The 16606-nt window shown below is 36.8% G+C and overlaps 1 protein-coding gene across 1 annotated transcript in view; it reads left to right on the top strand.

The window, feature by feature from the left end:
- The first annotated feature begins 3133 nt into the window (after positions 1–3133).
- LOC124364785 (eukaryotic translation initiation factor 3 subunit H-like) overlaps positions 3134–16606 on the top strand; it is an 18903-nt gene continuing 5430 nt past the window's right edge. Inside the window, exon 1 of the mRNA XM_046820532.1 lies at positions 3134–3305. Within this exon, the coding sequence (XP_046676488.1) occupies positions 3228–3305 (78 nt within the window). The 5' untranslated portion in view covers positions 3134–3227. The remainder of the gene's footprint in view (positions 3306–16606) is intronic.

The following is a 16606-nucleotide window of genomic DNA, read 5'->3' as shown; positions in this document are numbered from 1 at the left end:
GCCGCCGGGAAACTCTTACGCGGGGGAGAGGTCCCTAGGTGCCTCCACCCATCACAGTTATCGAATCGTAATAACGACCGAATAATCCAGCAACCACCGAGGGATCCTCTACTTTTGTACCGTTGTCGATAATTTTGATTTTTTGGGGTTTTTCAGAAAGGTTCGATGCATTATTAATAACTGACCAGGCCGTTTTAGAAAAGTTGTCACATGTTTTAAGGTTTTTTTCAATGCCATAGGCCTTTGCGGCTTTAATTACTCTTCTATACACTCTTCTGTAATTTCGGAAAAAAACTTTAAAATTTTCATTTTCAGTGCATATGTAGATAGAGTGATAGAATTTGATTTTGTCTCTGGATATCTGAATACCTTGAGTAATCCATGAAGTTTTTTTGAAATTTTGAAACCTTTTTGATTTTTTGAAAGAGCATGAACTGTTCAGATAAAATAAGAAACGTTCGTTAAACGCATTGAACATCCCATTTGCATCAGGGAAATGATCCAGACATGTCCAAGATTCACCCCCGAGAAAACTCCTGAGCTGTTCAATGTTATGTTGTCGAGTTACTCTTAGAATTTTTGGAGCCTGGCCCTCGACATCCGGGGAACACCCAATGACCACGACCACCTGAGCGCGGTGGTCCGTTATGGCGGCATCAAGCACGGAAACTCTGACATGTGAAATTTTAGTGAAAACGTTGTCTATGGCTGTACTCGTCGTGCCAGATACACGAGTTGGAGAGTTCTCTGACCAGATCAAGCCAAATGAAGTCAATAAATCGCGGAACCGCTGGGTATGATCTAGCACGTTTATGTTAAAGTCCCCCAAAATAAAGAATTTTGTTTGAGATGTGTTGAAAAAATTTAAAAGAATTTCAGGTTTTTTCAAAACAAGCATCAACACAACCATTGGGTGACCGGTACAACCCAAAGACCAAGATTTTCCCGAACTGATTTGTTTTTATTTTTATTCCTTCAACCTCAAAGTTCAGTTCACAGCTGTAACCGACTTTGATCGGTTGAAAAGTAATTGAACGTCTAGTAAAGATTGCTACACCACCCCCTTTGGACGTGTTTTCGGCAAAAAACCCGGCCAATTCAAAGTTGTTGATTTTGAAAAATTTTATGTTTTCTTTAGTGAAGCCATGCTCCGAGATTATAAATGTATCTGGCGCAAGTTCTTCCCAAAAAAGTGTCAGCTCATCAACCTTGTTGGTAGCAATTTGAGCATTAAGATGAATCAGTTTAAAAGTTTCATTTTTGAATTTTGAAAATTTGGAAGTTGTTGATTTGGAATTTTGACTGATTGAGTTTAAACCGTATTCTGGTGCCCCTATCCTACTTTCACCTCTGTCATTAAACAATAGTTTTTTGAACTATGCCACTGGTGGTAAGCTCCTGAGCGGCGGTCTCGGAGTAGGCACCGACAGGGCGGGTCCCCGGTGCAGTGAGAGGAGGCTGCGTAGACGACGTACTGTCCAGGGCAGCAGCAGGAAGGCACGGCGGAGAGGAATGAGACGCACAGGCAGGGGCGGCGGCAGCAGGCGAGCACAGTGATGGAGACTCTCCAACACCAAATCAGCCAACAGCCGCTTGCCAGGCAGCCGCAAGTGCATTCCGTGGCGAGTGAACCACCGTCTTCCAATCAAATCGAAGTTTAGCAGCTCCATCCCCTCATGTCGAATAGACAGCTCCTCGATGTAAAAGTTGACCAAGTCAATTCGCTGGTTCACGGGGTGGTCTTTAGGGAGACCATGCTGGTGTGGAACCGTGGAAACGATAACGGCCGACGAACTGAGACGAGCAGTTAATTGTCGCTCGAGATGTTCGAGGATGTTGTCGGACTCGTCAGCAGCGACATCGTTTAATCCAGCAAACAGAATGCAGCAGCTCACAGGCGGAGGCAGATCACCAGAAGCCACCGTCAGAATCCAAGTACGCCAAATGATGATATTCCCCCCCAAACACTCATACCAGGTTAATTCAGCTGTTGCTGTAACAAAATACTTTGATTGTCAGTATACTAATAAGTATAGTTAGGCTATGTCTGTTAACGTGTCCGCTTAACTTAAAATTGGCCTCGTCAGACCAAATAATTTTATTAAAAAGGTTAGGATCATGTTTGTGTTGGTTAAGCATCAATCCACAAAACTGAAGTTGTCGATCTGGATCATCTTCAAGTAACCCATGTAATAAACGTGGAATGTAAGATTTATAATTCTGTTTGTGTAACATTCTTTGCACTGACCTTCGTGATAAATCCAGCTCAGATGCTAATCGTCTGGTCGATTTTCGAGGACTTTTGGTTACAGCTAAACATACCCGCAATAAATTGTCATCAGTTGAGACTGTTGTTGGGCGGCCAGACCTTGGTGCATCCATAACAGGTCCATGTTGTTCAAATCTATCTCGTATGTCGTACACTGTTTGTCTAGACGGTGGTTTTGATCTAAAGTGTATTCCCCATTCATTAACAACTGCAATAGCATAACTTTTATAAAATGTTTTTAACGCGAAAATCCTTTCTTCTTTCGTTAACATTACGACTAATGTTTAACAAAGATTCTATTAGAAAAATAATAATTTGAGGACTACAGCTTTAAACACGTGTCACAGATGAACTCACTAGTTCGACTGTTGTGTTTCATTGCATTGTATTGCCAGCTTAAAAAGGCATAATTACCAACATTTAGTAATACCAACATCACGGACGAAAACTATTGTACTACGTCTTGCTGTTATTTTTTTCTTCTTTTAACCAACTGTCCAGTGACTTTTGCGCCACTCTGTATGCACTTAGCTTATCTTCTGATTGTTATGGATTACTTTGAAAATATATTTAATTTATTGCTACTAAGTTAGAACCTGTTTTGTATGTTAAGTTTATTTAGTGCAAAATATTTGTCAAGTCTGTGTAATGGAAAATCGTCAATATAGTGTGAATTTTCTTTGGTGGGGAAATCCTTCGGGTGGGGAAGGCGGGAATATTCGCGTTTGAGTAATTGAGCATGTCTTTTGGTAGTGTGGCACTACTGAACTCCTCATACTTTTATCGCACTACGTCAGTGTCAGTCAGATTTCAGATTGTTTTTTTCAGATTGTTTTTTTTTTTTGCTTCTTTCTTCCTGTAAGAGTCAGACATTTTGTGTTCTTCAACACATAGAAGGCGGTGTGAGGTTAAGTTGTAGGTTGTCTCTTTAATTTCAAAAAGTATAACTTTACCTACAATGGCGAGTGGTGGTGGAAGATTCAAAAGGATCCCTGAAAATGAACAACCTATTGAATATGTTCAGATGGATGGCCTGGTATTTATCTATTTATTTTGTATTTATAATCAGCAATAGCCTATATGCTATCATATTGGAACTTAGCTACACTTTAAGTAATTGACCATATGCAACAAATTGTATAAGTATTATAGAACGTCTGTTGTAATTTATTTATTTAACGTTATACAGTAACTGGTAATGGTAACAAATGATGAAATCCAATGGATAGATTTAAAAATAAATCAGGTTATATGTTGATATATAATATGTTATGTTGTTAATATATTGATTATTAATCGCAGAAACCCGGAAAGGAATAATTTGTGTATGATCTGAAGTTGTAAATTGGAACCATTCACTCACTACTTTAGACTAAGCTAGATAAGCAAGCTTGTGAAAATGCCTAAACTAGAATAGACCTAACACATGGGGGTCTTTGAGGTTATAGGCTGACACTACATACCCAGTTAAAAGGGATTGAGAGCCAAGAGTGCTGTAGTTAACCATTTCAGGGCCAGGACCAAATATGAGATGTTGCAAAATTTTTTCACATATCATATCCCCTTGTGACTAGTCAAAAGTGCCAGGCTAAAATTGGCGATTTTGCAGTCTCTTATATTAAAATTTATAACTTTTCATAAAAATTAGAGAATGACCTAAAAGTTGCACCAAATTACTCGTATAGATATATACTATCAACAAAAAAAATATATATAGTTTTAACCCTAGAACTGGCGGTCATTTCATCCTGTAGTGTCGGGCTGTTTTGGAGCTTCGCGCAAGGTTTTTAAAAAAAAATTATTAAAAATATAAAATAAAAGCAATATAAATAAGAGTATATATATTTTTGTGTTCAGAATTAAACGTAGAATTGCACTATATTGTAAAATTAACCATAAAAAAATTTCTAAGAAACACTTTTTTTAATCAAATATAAAATTTACGAAAAATATTTCTTAAATTTGGGGGGGACCATACCTAGCAAATGAAGTTATAGTCAGAAATATTTGTAAGTGAGATAGCCATTCTGTGTCAAATTTTATCTAGTTTCAGAAAAACATAAACATTATACACATTTATGAAAGCATCATAAAGCTATAGAACAAAAAGCAGCGATGCGTATAAATTCTGAAAATCGGGTGTACACGTAAGACTTTGGTAAAACAAGTTTTGCTAATACATTTATCTATGAATACATATTATATTGCATATTTTATTACTTAGAATAAAATAGAATATACAGTACTAATGAAATAATTACCATAAATTATTTTTTGAAAAGTAAAAAAAGTTAAATTTTGCCATTATTCAAAAATTTTGCGAAAAATTTTCATTCAGCAAAATATAAAATCGTTTCTAAAGCTTGTACTATATCAAAATTTATAAATTTATGGTTTATAAGTAATAGGAAATATTATGTAGTTAGAAAACTAAAAATATAACTAAATATATTAAAAAAATATAGAATAACCCAAACAGTTATTATTTATAACCAAAGAAATTACAGGAAATATATATTTTATTGTGAAAACTATCTATTTACCAAAAATAAATAGTTACTTCAGAGTTAAAAGAGTGCTATAAATAACGTTTAGTAAGTGAAAACAATAACAAACTATGTGAAATAAATTTTAGCCAAGTCATTTTGCCATAGCCTACACAAAGCCGATAATTTCTCAAACATATTTCAGTAAATAGAAATTGATTTATTCTAAAATATATATGTTTACACTACTACGACATCAAACAACACACTACACATTAAATACGACACTAAAACACGCGTAAAACTATTAAAACTTACAAATATCTACAGCTCGGCACGAAAGTGATACAGAACGGCAGCGGCAAATGGCGGTCACAACAAACGGCGTCGCGTTTTCTTTTACGTTCAAAATAACAAGCTTGCTACGTCATAACCATAATACAAAGAGGAATAAAACTCATCTGTTCCCTAGCATTTTTCTTCCCGAATCCAATGGTGCATGAATTATATTGATACGTTACCGGAGTATATTGTAAAAAGTAATTATACGAGGGAATGTGTGACCGACAAAATTTTGACTGTTAACACTAAAGAAGCGGCATTAACCGACATAATTATGTCGATTAACAGTTCTAGGGTTAAGTAATTTAAAATTTAAAAAAAATAATGTTTTAATAGATCATATAAAAACTTTTTTATTTTTTTTGTAAATAATTAAAAAAGGAAAAAACATTATGGCTGTGATGTAATATTATAATGTTTACGTAGAACAATTGGTGAAACTTCATCTTTGCAATCTGCATTACACTACTTATCAAGCACTTAACAAATTTAAAATATGAACTTTCTAAATTTTAAATGTGAACAAAATGTTTCTGCCTCTTTGATGAACTTCAGCTGAAAATATTCACATTTCACAGTTGTTAAGTAACAGTTCACTTTATATTACGTGTCGTGGCGCAATCTGGCGGATCCAATGTAAAACACTCCACCATCAACAACAATTTATTATTAAATAACAAATTAAAATTATGGTTGCCTGTAAAGTCGGTTTTACGGGCGAAGATTTTACGAGACAACGTCTTTTTCTCGGTAGAATATTTATTGATATGAATATTATTAAATTGCACAATAGGAACAAGGAATTGAATGAAAATAAGAATTGCACAAATTTTAACTATAGAAATATATTTTGTTTACTAAAACATTGTACATAATTTGAAATTAATTAAAATTTGTTATTGTAAATGGTAAAGTTGAATAAAACATTTACTAAAATTGGAATTTGAAATTCTTGCTAAACACAGTTAAATTCTAACTCCGCGCGTGGTGATTGGTCGGTTTAGTTCGTTTGTTTGGTCGCACTGTTATGACAGGTTAGAGGTTATAATTTGTTATTTTAAATGTTTGACTAGCAATACGCGCTGTTTCTTCTCAATCGACTGAATTACGATTGATTGCAGAGTGATTTAAACTAATAATTTACTTAACACTATCAACATTTGTCAATAGTATGACATAACCTATAAACTCAGTTTCTCAACTTTTGTGTCAATCTAACAATTAATCAATCAATCATAGTTTACGATAATGAAATATCAGTGTACAATTATTTACCTTTATTGTTGTAGTTGTTGTAAATGACGAATCTAAGCACTCCACATTTTCACGAATAAACATAGTTATCTGCTTTATCCCGTGCGGCGGACCCACAGTTATCTGCTTTATCCCGTGCGGATCCCGTGCGACGGACCCACTGGACGGGCATCGTAACGTTACCGGGCGTTACACTTTTTCATGAGTGACTCCGAGCCGCAACCTAATTTAAGACGTCACGTCAAAATAATTTTACTGTTGGAAGCTATTTTATTATATTGTACATTTAGAAAGGAACAACCATCAAACATTTTGTGTTATTTCTCTCATAAATAAATTGTTTATGATACATTTTGTATAAATACGTATAATTGTACTTCGCAACAAGTGATAAAGCAACTGACTCTTACATTGCAAGAAACTTAAAATAAATATTCACATTATGGATGTACCGGTAAACAGATGATTGTAGGATCCATAAACAGTTTCAATACAGTTTAAAAACACTATTTACCAAGAAATATTTACACAATTTTATTTGAAATTTATTTACACTTTTTCTATTTACAAATATGCTACTTACAATTTCACTCCCGTGAGATCCCAAATTGTCAGTCATTGTAACTACTACACACAATAGCTAAGCACGTAACTACTAACACTACTAATATTTACAACCACAAAATAAAATAATGAAGAAGAATCCAGCATACAATAGTACGATTAAGTTACACTACAGCATAAAGAATTAACAACAATAGATCGAGTCGGCTGATAATGTCACGTGACAATTACCTTGAAGATACTATTGAGAAAGCAGTCAAAGAACTATTAAAGATGGCGAAAGTGAAATATTTAAGTTAAATGAGGAGATTTCAGGTCTAAAGAGCAAAGTGAAGGAATTGGAGTTGGATGCGTGAGTTGCGTGATGATGATACTGAACAGTATCAGAGACGTAACAATACAAGAGTGTTTATATTCCTGAGGGCAACAAGGAGAACACTGATGAGTTGGTGTTGAAAGTTCTCAATGACAAACATAATGTGACTTGTCTGTTGACTCCATTGAGCATTCTCACCAATTGTGCCATCAGCAGCATGGACCCAATGAAAAGCCAAACCACAGACCAATCATTGTCCATTTTCTTAGATTCAGGGAAATTAGTCTTTGGTATAATGAAAAACTAAAAAAAAACAGCAATACTTGACTATAAGAGAGGATCTTACTACACTGTATATAGGGATTGAGTTAGAATGATTGATTAAAAAAATACATTTATTTTATTTTTATTGTAAGTTATGCGGCGAGTGCCGCTACAGTTTTGAATTTGGCGCGCGTTATCCGTCTGTTGCCGCGAACGCTATAGCCAGCTGCGCCGACCTCTAGCCTTTAGCTCAAACAATAGGAGCCTCCTACCATCCGGAATTCTTCCGGACAGGTTCTGGTAGGATGGTTCCTGCTAGGTTTTCAGGCTGTGACCGGAGGTTGTGCACACAGGAGTCGTTGTGCAGCTTTCGAGCAGGGTGGACCGGGAGAAGTCAGCGTGGGTGGTCTAGATTTTAGTTGTATTTTGTTAGGGAACCTTTCGGAACTATACCCAAATTATTAGTATTTATTTAGTCATCAAAGCTGGTTAGGTTTTGGAATAGACGGAATCTAGTGGCGGATCCACGGATTATTCCTCTATAAGGTCCCACCTTCCGGTCGCGACGACACGAGGTCGCAAGTATTGGTAGCGCGAGCCGTCCGCCTCGGATTCCCAACACCATTCCTAACCAGCATTAATTTTAATTTCACGCTTTCCGTCCATTTTTTTTGAGTTTTTCGAATAGCAGTGGTAATTTCTCAAACAATGGCGTAAAACACCCCAGGGCAGCGACCGACGCCACGAGGGAAGCAGCGACCTTCACCAACAGAATCAGATAACTAAATTAGTTCTAGTCATTTAAAATAAGCTTAAAGTATAAACCGTTATTACTTGAATTAATTTAAACATTTATTTTATTGTTCACAGTTTAACTTTAATAATAAAATTTCATAGTTCAACCTAAATAATTTAATACTTTTTTTGCCCTTTTTATAAAGTATTTCTTAAATATAAATAAATTCTTAAATCGTATTTTTTTAATAACTAATAACAGTAAAGTCTCATTTAAGCTTTAACTAAGCAGAGTTACGACTTGTTTAACCAAGTTCTATAGTTTTCTTTTATACTAGTAACCTGAAGTACACTTAGTATTAGACTGTAACACCATTTTTTTCACTAATTATAGGTGTTATGCAGTATTTTTCTTTGTTGACTTTAATTTACATAACTGTCCATTTATTATTTATTACAGCCACAATTCCTTTTTCAAGTTTTTCATAAGGCTTAAGTCGTTTAAAATTTATTATCACGGAGTTCGTAATTTCCGTCTGTCTGTCTGTTTCAAACAAGAATTTCTCGTTTCGTTTTAAGACAGTTTTAAAATTTAAATTTGTCATTTTTCCTTGTAATTATACTTATAGTTCTAAGCTCGCAATTGTTATAATTATTTTACTTCATATTTTTACCCGAATTAGATATTCTTATCTTTGGAACTGCAGTAATATTTTTCGACACAAGTTTAGTCAGTTTGCCGTGCAAGCACGTAATTGCGTAAGCAGAGTTCCTCAGATCCGGTTTTTGTATCACTCCGTAGATAACGAAGTCTAATTATTTTAATCTACATTATAGATTTTACTACTACAGTTAAGTACGAATATTTTATTATTTCCGGTCAATGTTTTATGGTAATACGTACGTTATCTTTGTAAGTCAACGCTGATTTGTTTTCGTTTTCACTTAAATAAATTGTAAACCGAATGATTTCTTTAAATTATTTTACGACTTAGCCTTATATACGTTTAGATGTTGGTTATATTAGTTAGTGTTAAACACATAATAATAACTGGTGGTTTTGTTTTGTGTAAATTACAGCTTGCGACGATCATTTGTAACCAACCTTGAGTTACGAATACAGGTAAGGTAGTTGGTGACTTTGTTATTTTTGTTATAGCCAATATTTTACCTTCGGTAGAATCTTAACCTTTGTGTTCTAAATTTCACTTCGCTTGGAAATATGTTTAATGTTGGATACGAGCGTTTGTTTCAGGTACTTTAACAGTTGTTACAATAATTATAAGTCTAACAATGCTATGTGAATATAACTTTTATTTATTCAAAAGAGATATACAAGCTAATTTACAGAGTAAATTTTATAAAAATTAAACTACTTAAACTTTTTAACATCAATATAAAACTAATTTAAAATTTATTAAAGTAACTACCTGATTTTTTTTTTCCTCCCAGTAGGTGTTGGTTTGCTGTATTTTTCTCAAAGCTAGGTCAGCCCAAGTTGATTGAAATAATTGTTTTTTTACTGTTATTGTTTTCAGACTCCTCTAGTCTAATAATTACAAAGTGAACATATTGGTACCAGTTTCCCTTGTATAGCTTGTTGTGTTCTTATATTCGCTCTCTTTAAATATGTATAAACCAGACAATATCCCCAAAACTGTAGCGTGGATTAAAGAGTTAAAAGCAACTCAGGCCCGGGATCAATGCTCTCTATTGGGTATCACACCAGCAGGTACACTTGAGGGAATGAGAGTTCAGCTTCGTGCTTATATTAAAGAAAAATATAAATTAGGTGAAATTGACTCAGACGAAAATATTAATGAGTCCAAATTAGAAACAACAGCAGCCTCGACTGATGTTACACCAACAGTCACACAACAATCTGAGGGCCAGTCCAACATAACATACACACCTTCACAAACAATAATAGATCCGAATATACAAAATTTGATAGTGGCTATGCAACAACTTACACAAACAACAGTTGAACGCACTACAGAAGTAGTGTCTTCACAGATTGCCGAGTTATTCTCAAGCCATAATAGAGATAGTGATGCGACATTTCCTTCTGTTGTTCGCGAAATGATTAGAGCCCTGCCTATGACTTCAGGTTCGTCCCTCCCAGACCTCGTACAATTTGTAATTAAAGCTACAGAAATATTCAACTTGAACCTTGTAAGTGACAAACTATTTATTACGAATACTATTCCGCGGACTGAGGGTAGACTTCGTGGTATATGGTTAAATGCTATCACGTCTAATCTTAGTTGGCTCTCACTGGTCCAGACAATACGTACTTCACTCCTAACTGATAGAACACTGAGGGAAGCTCAGAATCAGTTTTTATACCGCCAGCAAACTAACTCAGAGTCCTTAGCTGACTATGTACACAACATTAGTGCCATGTTTACATTTTTAAACCCTACAGTAGATAATGCAGTTGTCTTTACTACTATTATGGCAGGTCTCAATCCCTCCACTAGAGCCTGCTTATCAGGACTTATAACACCACACTGCATTAATGATCTTTTAAAATTGGCCCCCACGGTAGATGACCTACGTCTTACATATTATGACACTCCACAAACCAACGTACCCCCACGTACATCCCTTCATAGTTCCGTACCATATAATCAAAGTTTTCAACAGAACAACAGATTGTTTTACAACCGAAGTATTGGCCACTCCAACCATACTAACGGTCAACACCACTACCAAAATTACCGGTCACGTAACTTTAATCGATATAAACCTCAAAATAGTCATAATGGCGGTCATTCACACTTGGAATCAGGAAATAACCATTCAGGCCAATATAGTACACTAAAAAACAACACAAGTCAGCGTAACTACCAAAACGGTCAGCAGAATAGGCAAGCTAATTATTCTGGTCAGTCCAATTCCAGGCCGAAACATTTAAACTTCCCAGGGAGGCATTTTTAGACAGGGAAATTGTCTCCCCTAAACCGAAGGTGAATCTCCCTGTCCGCTCTATGGCACCTTCCTTGCCCAAAGTAGATCCCCTTACTATCTGGCTATCCATAAAAGAAATCAAACTTGAAGCACTAATTGATACAGGCTCCACATACTCAATAATATCTGGGTCAGTCTTTAAGGATCTACAGAAAGGTAAAGGGTTTTACGTCAACTCACTTAACACCAGAACTCAAGCCATGACAGCGAATGGTACTTACATGAATTTCCAAAAACAGATTAAATTGCATTTTAAAATTTTACACCTTTCCTGGACTTTTCCTTTCTTTGTATCAGATAGCCTACCGGTGGCAGTTGTTTTGGGTTTGGACTTTGTAGATCACAGTAAAATGGTGATCAATGCGGCTCAGCGTAAAATAACTTTTTCCTTTGACACAACCTTAATTATTAATCAATTCCAGGATCAGTCAGCTCAACCCAACATAGAATCAACTCATACGGCACCAACATTAGGAGAAAACTTGAACACAAAACAAAAACACATTTTAAAAAACCTATTGCAGCAGTACCCGGATACCATAACACCATGCCTTGGCAAAACCAACTTAATATCTTATACCATCCGTATAACAACTAATAAGATTGTCCGCTCAAAACCTTTTCATTATGCTCCTCCCAAACTGAAAGAGCTAAACAGCCATATTAAAGACCTGTTGAGTAAGGGTATTATTCGTCCTAGTGACTCTCCATATTCAAGTCCGGCGTTTTTAGTCCCGAAAAAGAATGGTAAAAGTCGCATGGTGGTAGACTACCGTCTCATAAATAAGATGGTTGAGCTGGAGAACACTCCCATGCCAACGGTGGAGTCAGCATTCCAGTATTTAGGGAAGGCTTCTCATTTTTCCCACCTGGACCTTGTAAGTGCTTATAATCAAATACCTCTTGATGAGAATTCAAAAAAATACACGGCTTTTGTCACAAGCACAGGTTGTTACGAGTACAACTATCTGCCCTTCGGCTTAGCATCCGGTGGCATGGTTTTGGCAAATCTACTTGACAAAGTCTTTGGAGATATAAAATTCAAATTCCTTTTTGTTTATTTTGATGACCTAGTTGTCTTCAGTAACAGTTTCAACGAGCATGTACAGCATCTTAAAATAGTTTTAGACAGGCTTAGAGATGCTGGTCTGACTGTTAGTCCTGAAAAAATGGTTGTGGCATCTCCTAGAATAGAATTCCTGGGTCACATATTTCATAATGGTAAAATCAGTCTAAATCCTGACAGAAGTAAACCTATCGACTCCTACCCAACACCTAAGAATTTAAAACAACTTTCTAGGTTTCTGGGAATGTGCTCATATTACTCGAGATTCATTAAAGGCTTTTCTCAGATTTCGGAACCTTTAAATTCTTTAAAAAGAAAGGGCGTTCCATACATATGGGGACCTTCTCAGGAGGAGGCATTCAAAACCCTTAAAGCAATTTTAGTATCTTCACCTGTTTTGAGGCTACCCGACTTTGAAAAACCCTTCACGTTGCAGACCGATGCCTCTGGCACGGCTGTGGGTGCGGTCTTGTCCCAGGAAACTTTTGATGGCAGCCTAGCACCTGTTGCTTACGCCAGTCGTGCCCTGAACCTCCATGAAAAGAACTACTCAACCTTTGAACTGGAGGCTCTCGCTGTTGTGTTTGCTTTGGAAAAGTTCAGAACTTACTTAGAGCATAGAGAATTTTCTCTTTTTGTGGATAATAGTGCTCTTTCCTGGTTGCTGAACCACCCCAGGCAAATTGGAAAAATAGCACGATGGATTGCCTTAATAAACACATTTAAATTTCAAGTCAGTCACATTAAGGGCAAAGAGAACGTTGTTGCAGACTGCCTCTCTCGTTTGTACGAGGAAGACTCCACAACTCCCCAACAAGATGACACAAGTTCAACACCTTCAACTAACAAACCCAAAAATCCTACCTCAAAATGTTTAGTTCTTTTCTCTCTACCAGAAGCCTTCCAAGACATAAGAGAACATCAAGCCCTAGACCCAGAATTAAAAAATATAATTAAGTCAATTAAGTCTGGACAACACCCTCCAAACTATGAAATAATTGATAATGTCTTAGTCTATAAAACCCCTTCCCAGAGCAGACCGCGTGTTGTTGTTCCCAAAAAACTACACCACATGCTATTTGCCATGTATCACACGTCCCCAGTTGGAGCACATTTGGGAATCTCCAAAACACTAAATCGGTTAAAAAGAATATTTTACAGTTCTGATCTTACTACAACAATAACTAACATGGTTAAATCATGCTTGCAGTGCCAGCGCTGTAAGCAAGCCCCAAACACAAAATATGGTTATCTATCGTCTGATCTAGCTCAAAGACCTTTTGAAAAGATCATGATTGACTATGTTGGTCCTCTCCCTAGAACAAAACGTGGTCACCAGTGGCTACTAACCATTGTAGACGCGTTTAGCAAATTTTCTGTCATGATCCCAACTAAGAATTCAACAGCTTTAACTACAGTAAATGCCCTTAAACGAGGCCTATTTTCCTACTTTGGGTTTCCCCAGTCTATTGTCTCCGATTCTGGCAGTTGTTTCAAATCTCATCAGTTCAAAAACATGTGCGATGAGCTTGGGATTAAACACATTAGGACTTCTCCTTATTACCCGAAAAGTTCGCACGCTGAACGTGTGTGAACAAAAATATCGGAGTTGCCTTGCGAATTTTCCACCACAAAGACAATACTCAGTGGGATGAAAACCTACATTATTTTCAAACCGCCTTTAATTCTTCTAAACACGAGAGCACTGGCACATCACCCTCTGAAATATTTTTGGGATACACTATCCGCACTCCTTTGGAAAATAAATGGAATCTTAACCAACTTCTAGAATCTAATTCTGAACAAAGAAACATGGAACAGAGATGGAGTAGAGCTCTAGACAATCTGATCCGTGCTAAGGATAAAGTATCCAAACAGTATAATAAAGGTCGAGCACAAGTTCCCTTTAGAGTGGGTGATACAGTTATGTATCGACTATTTAACCTGAGTAATGCACCCAAACACATCTCAGCCAAGTTGCAGCCTATGTGGTCTAAACCTTTGGAAATTGAGACCTTTACTTCCCCTGTAACAGTTGCCTTGCGTGACCCAAAAACCAAGAAATTTGTTAGGTCAGCACATGTATCCCATATTAAAAAGTGCATTCTCCCAACTTCACGACAATGATCTGCCACTAGATATTTCCTCTATTCCGAAAAAGCCATTGTGATATTAGGTTTAATTTGAGTTTATTTTCATTCTTCTTTCATTTTACACCTTACAAATAACATTTCCTTTTCTTTTTCTACTCTTCTTTGGGACCCTGCATTGGTGGCTCTGCCTGACGCTGAGGTGGATTTGGCTAAGGAGTTCACCTGCGTGTGCTCTCCTCTTGCTACCTGGTGTTGGGTTTGGCAATTCTGATGTTTGGTCCAAACTGTCTACTATACACTTACACGGGGATGGGTGGTTATGAGATCTGCCATTTAAATTTTTTTTGTTTGAAGTATTTACAGCTTCCTTGATTTAGTATTTATTTATATATTTTTTCTGTAATCAATATTGGGAGCAGCGACAGTCTCATTGCCTCCTATGCGCAACCCCAAACACACTTCATTAACACATCTTTAACTATCTCTATCCTTTTAATTAATTTTTTTTTGGTTAAGTTATAACTTAAGGCATTTAGGGATAGAGAATAATTTGTATCGATAAATGCTTTAGAACCGACATTATTTAGCATTTCCCTTATAGTCGACTGTTCAACAAAGTTTTCTCCTATATACAACTAGGCTAAAGCTATAGCGAAGCACTCACGCCAGTTAGTCAATCGTTATTTATTGCTATAAATGTTTATCTCTGTGTAATTTAGTGTTCGTGTATGGTTTTTTGTGATAGATATTACTTTGTATTTTCGAGCATGCGTGTTACGACCTTATAATGGTCAGTTATATGTATATTTATTTGTATGTGTTAGTTATACAGAGTGGTTATCCTATCCACATATTAATGGTTATTACCAATCATTTCCTGGCCTACTAACTCTGAGCCAACAGGAGTTTTTTTTTTCTCTTGAGTTATTGTTTGTTGGCCCATTCCTTCTCGATCTGAACACTCCATTTAGGGAAAACTACTCGCCATATGTCACCAAACAATCTTGGAAAACTAATAGGGTAGATAAGTTAAAAGAACTTGTTAGCAGACCAATTCTCCTCTTTCCTTGCCTCTTATGACTGTAGTCACTGGGAGACCTCATCATTTAGATTTGGATTTATTTCTCCAATGGCCATTTCATCTTTTCACCACCTTTCCTGTATTTCAAATATTGAAAGAATATGAACAAAACAATGAATTGTATATGTTCTTCCAGAGAGGTCATGGGGACCTTTCACTCCCTCTCATTCTGCGTCCGGTAGATTGGCTTGTTGGCAGCAGGCTTGTCTCCCGCTGCGGGAGGGGGGGAGGGAAGTAAGGGGAACAGGACTAGGATTATGGCCAGCTACGATGGAAGAAATATTCTATGAGTTACACAAGAATAAAATTTCCTTAACTTCTCCTTTCCTACTTGGCCTATTTTTGGAGGGAAATCTGAGTCTGATGATGGGGCTGAATGAAGGTCGTGATTCTCAGTCAAACACGGTTTCCAGAATACTGATTCCTTTTACCTAGACTATCTTCTATAATTTAATTAAACTTTTTAAAGAAGCCCAACCTTAACCTTGGAAGAGTTAGAAGTATTTAGCAGGTATGTGACATATTGGTGATAGATAGATCTTAGTTGCTTTCCACTTATGGGTTGAAGTTGTCTCTGGTTGAGGACTGGAGCTGTTCAGCGAGAATGGGCGCGGTTTCTGCACCGCCTTTCTGCATGGTAGTGTTATTTGAAAATTTTAGTAAACTCTGCGTTCTAGTTAAGATTTTTGGCTCAATTTAACTTTAACTGGTTCACTTCCAAATAACTTTCCTCTCACCCTTTCTACCACTCTTAATGGCTAAGCCTTCGAACTTCTCGGAGAAGGAGGGGAGGATGCGGCGAGTGCCGCTACAGTTTTGAATTTGGCGCGCGTTATCCGTCTGTTGCCGCGAACGCTATAGCCAGCTGCGCCGACCTCTAGCCTTTAGCTCAAACAATAGGAGCCTCCTACCATCCGGAATTCTTCCGGACAGGTTCTGGTAGGATGGTTCCTGCTAGGTTTTCAGGCTGTGACCGGAGGTTGTGCACACAGGAGTCGTTGTGCAGCTTTCGAGCAGGGTGGACCGGGAGAAGTCAGCGTGGGTGGTCTAGATTTTAGTAGTATTTTGTTAGGGAACCTTTCGGAACTATACCCAAATTATTAGTATTTATTTAGTCATCAAAGCTGGTTAGGTTTTGGAATAGACGGAATCTAGTGGCGGAT

Source organism: Homalodisca vitripennis, chromosome 6 (genome assembly GCF_021130785.1).
Source record: "Homalodisca vitripennis isolate AUS2020 chromosome 6, UT_GWSS_2.1, whole genome shotgun sequence".
Taxonomy (NCBI): domain Eukaryota; kingdom Metazoa; phylum Arthropoda; class Insecta; order Hemiptera; family Cicadellidae; genus Homalodisca; species Homalodisca vitripennis.
This window is presented reverse-complemented; position numbering and strand designations above follow the sequence as displayed.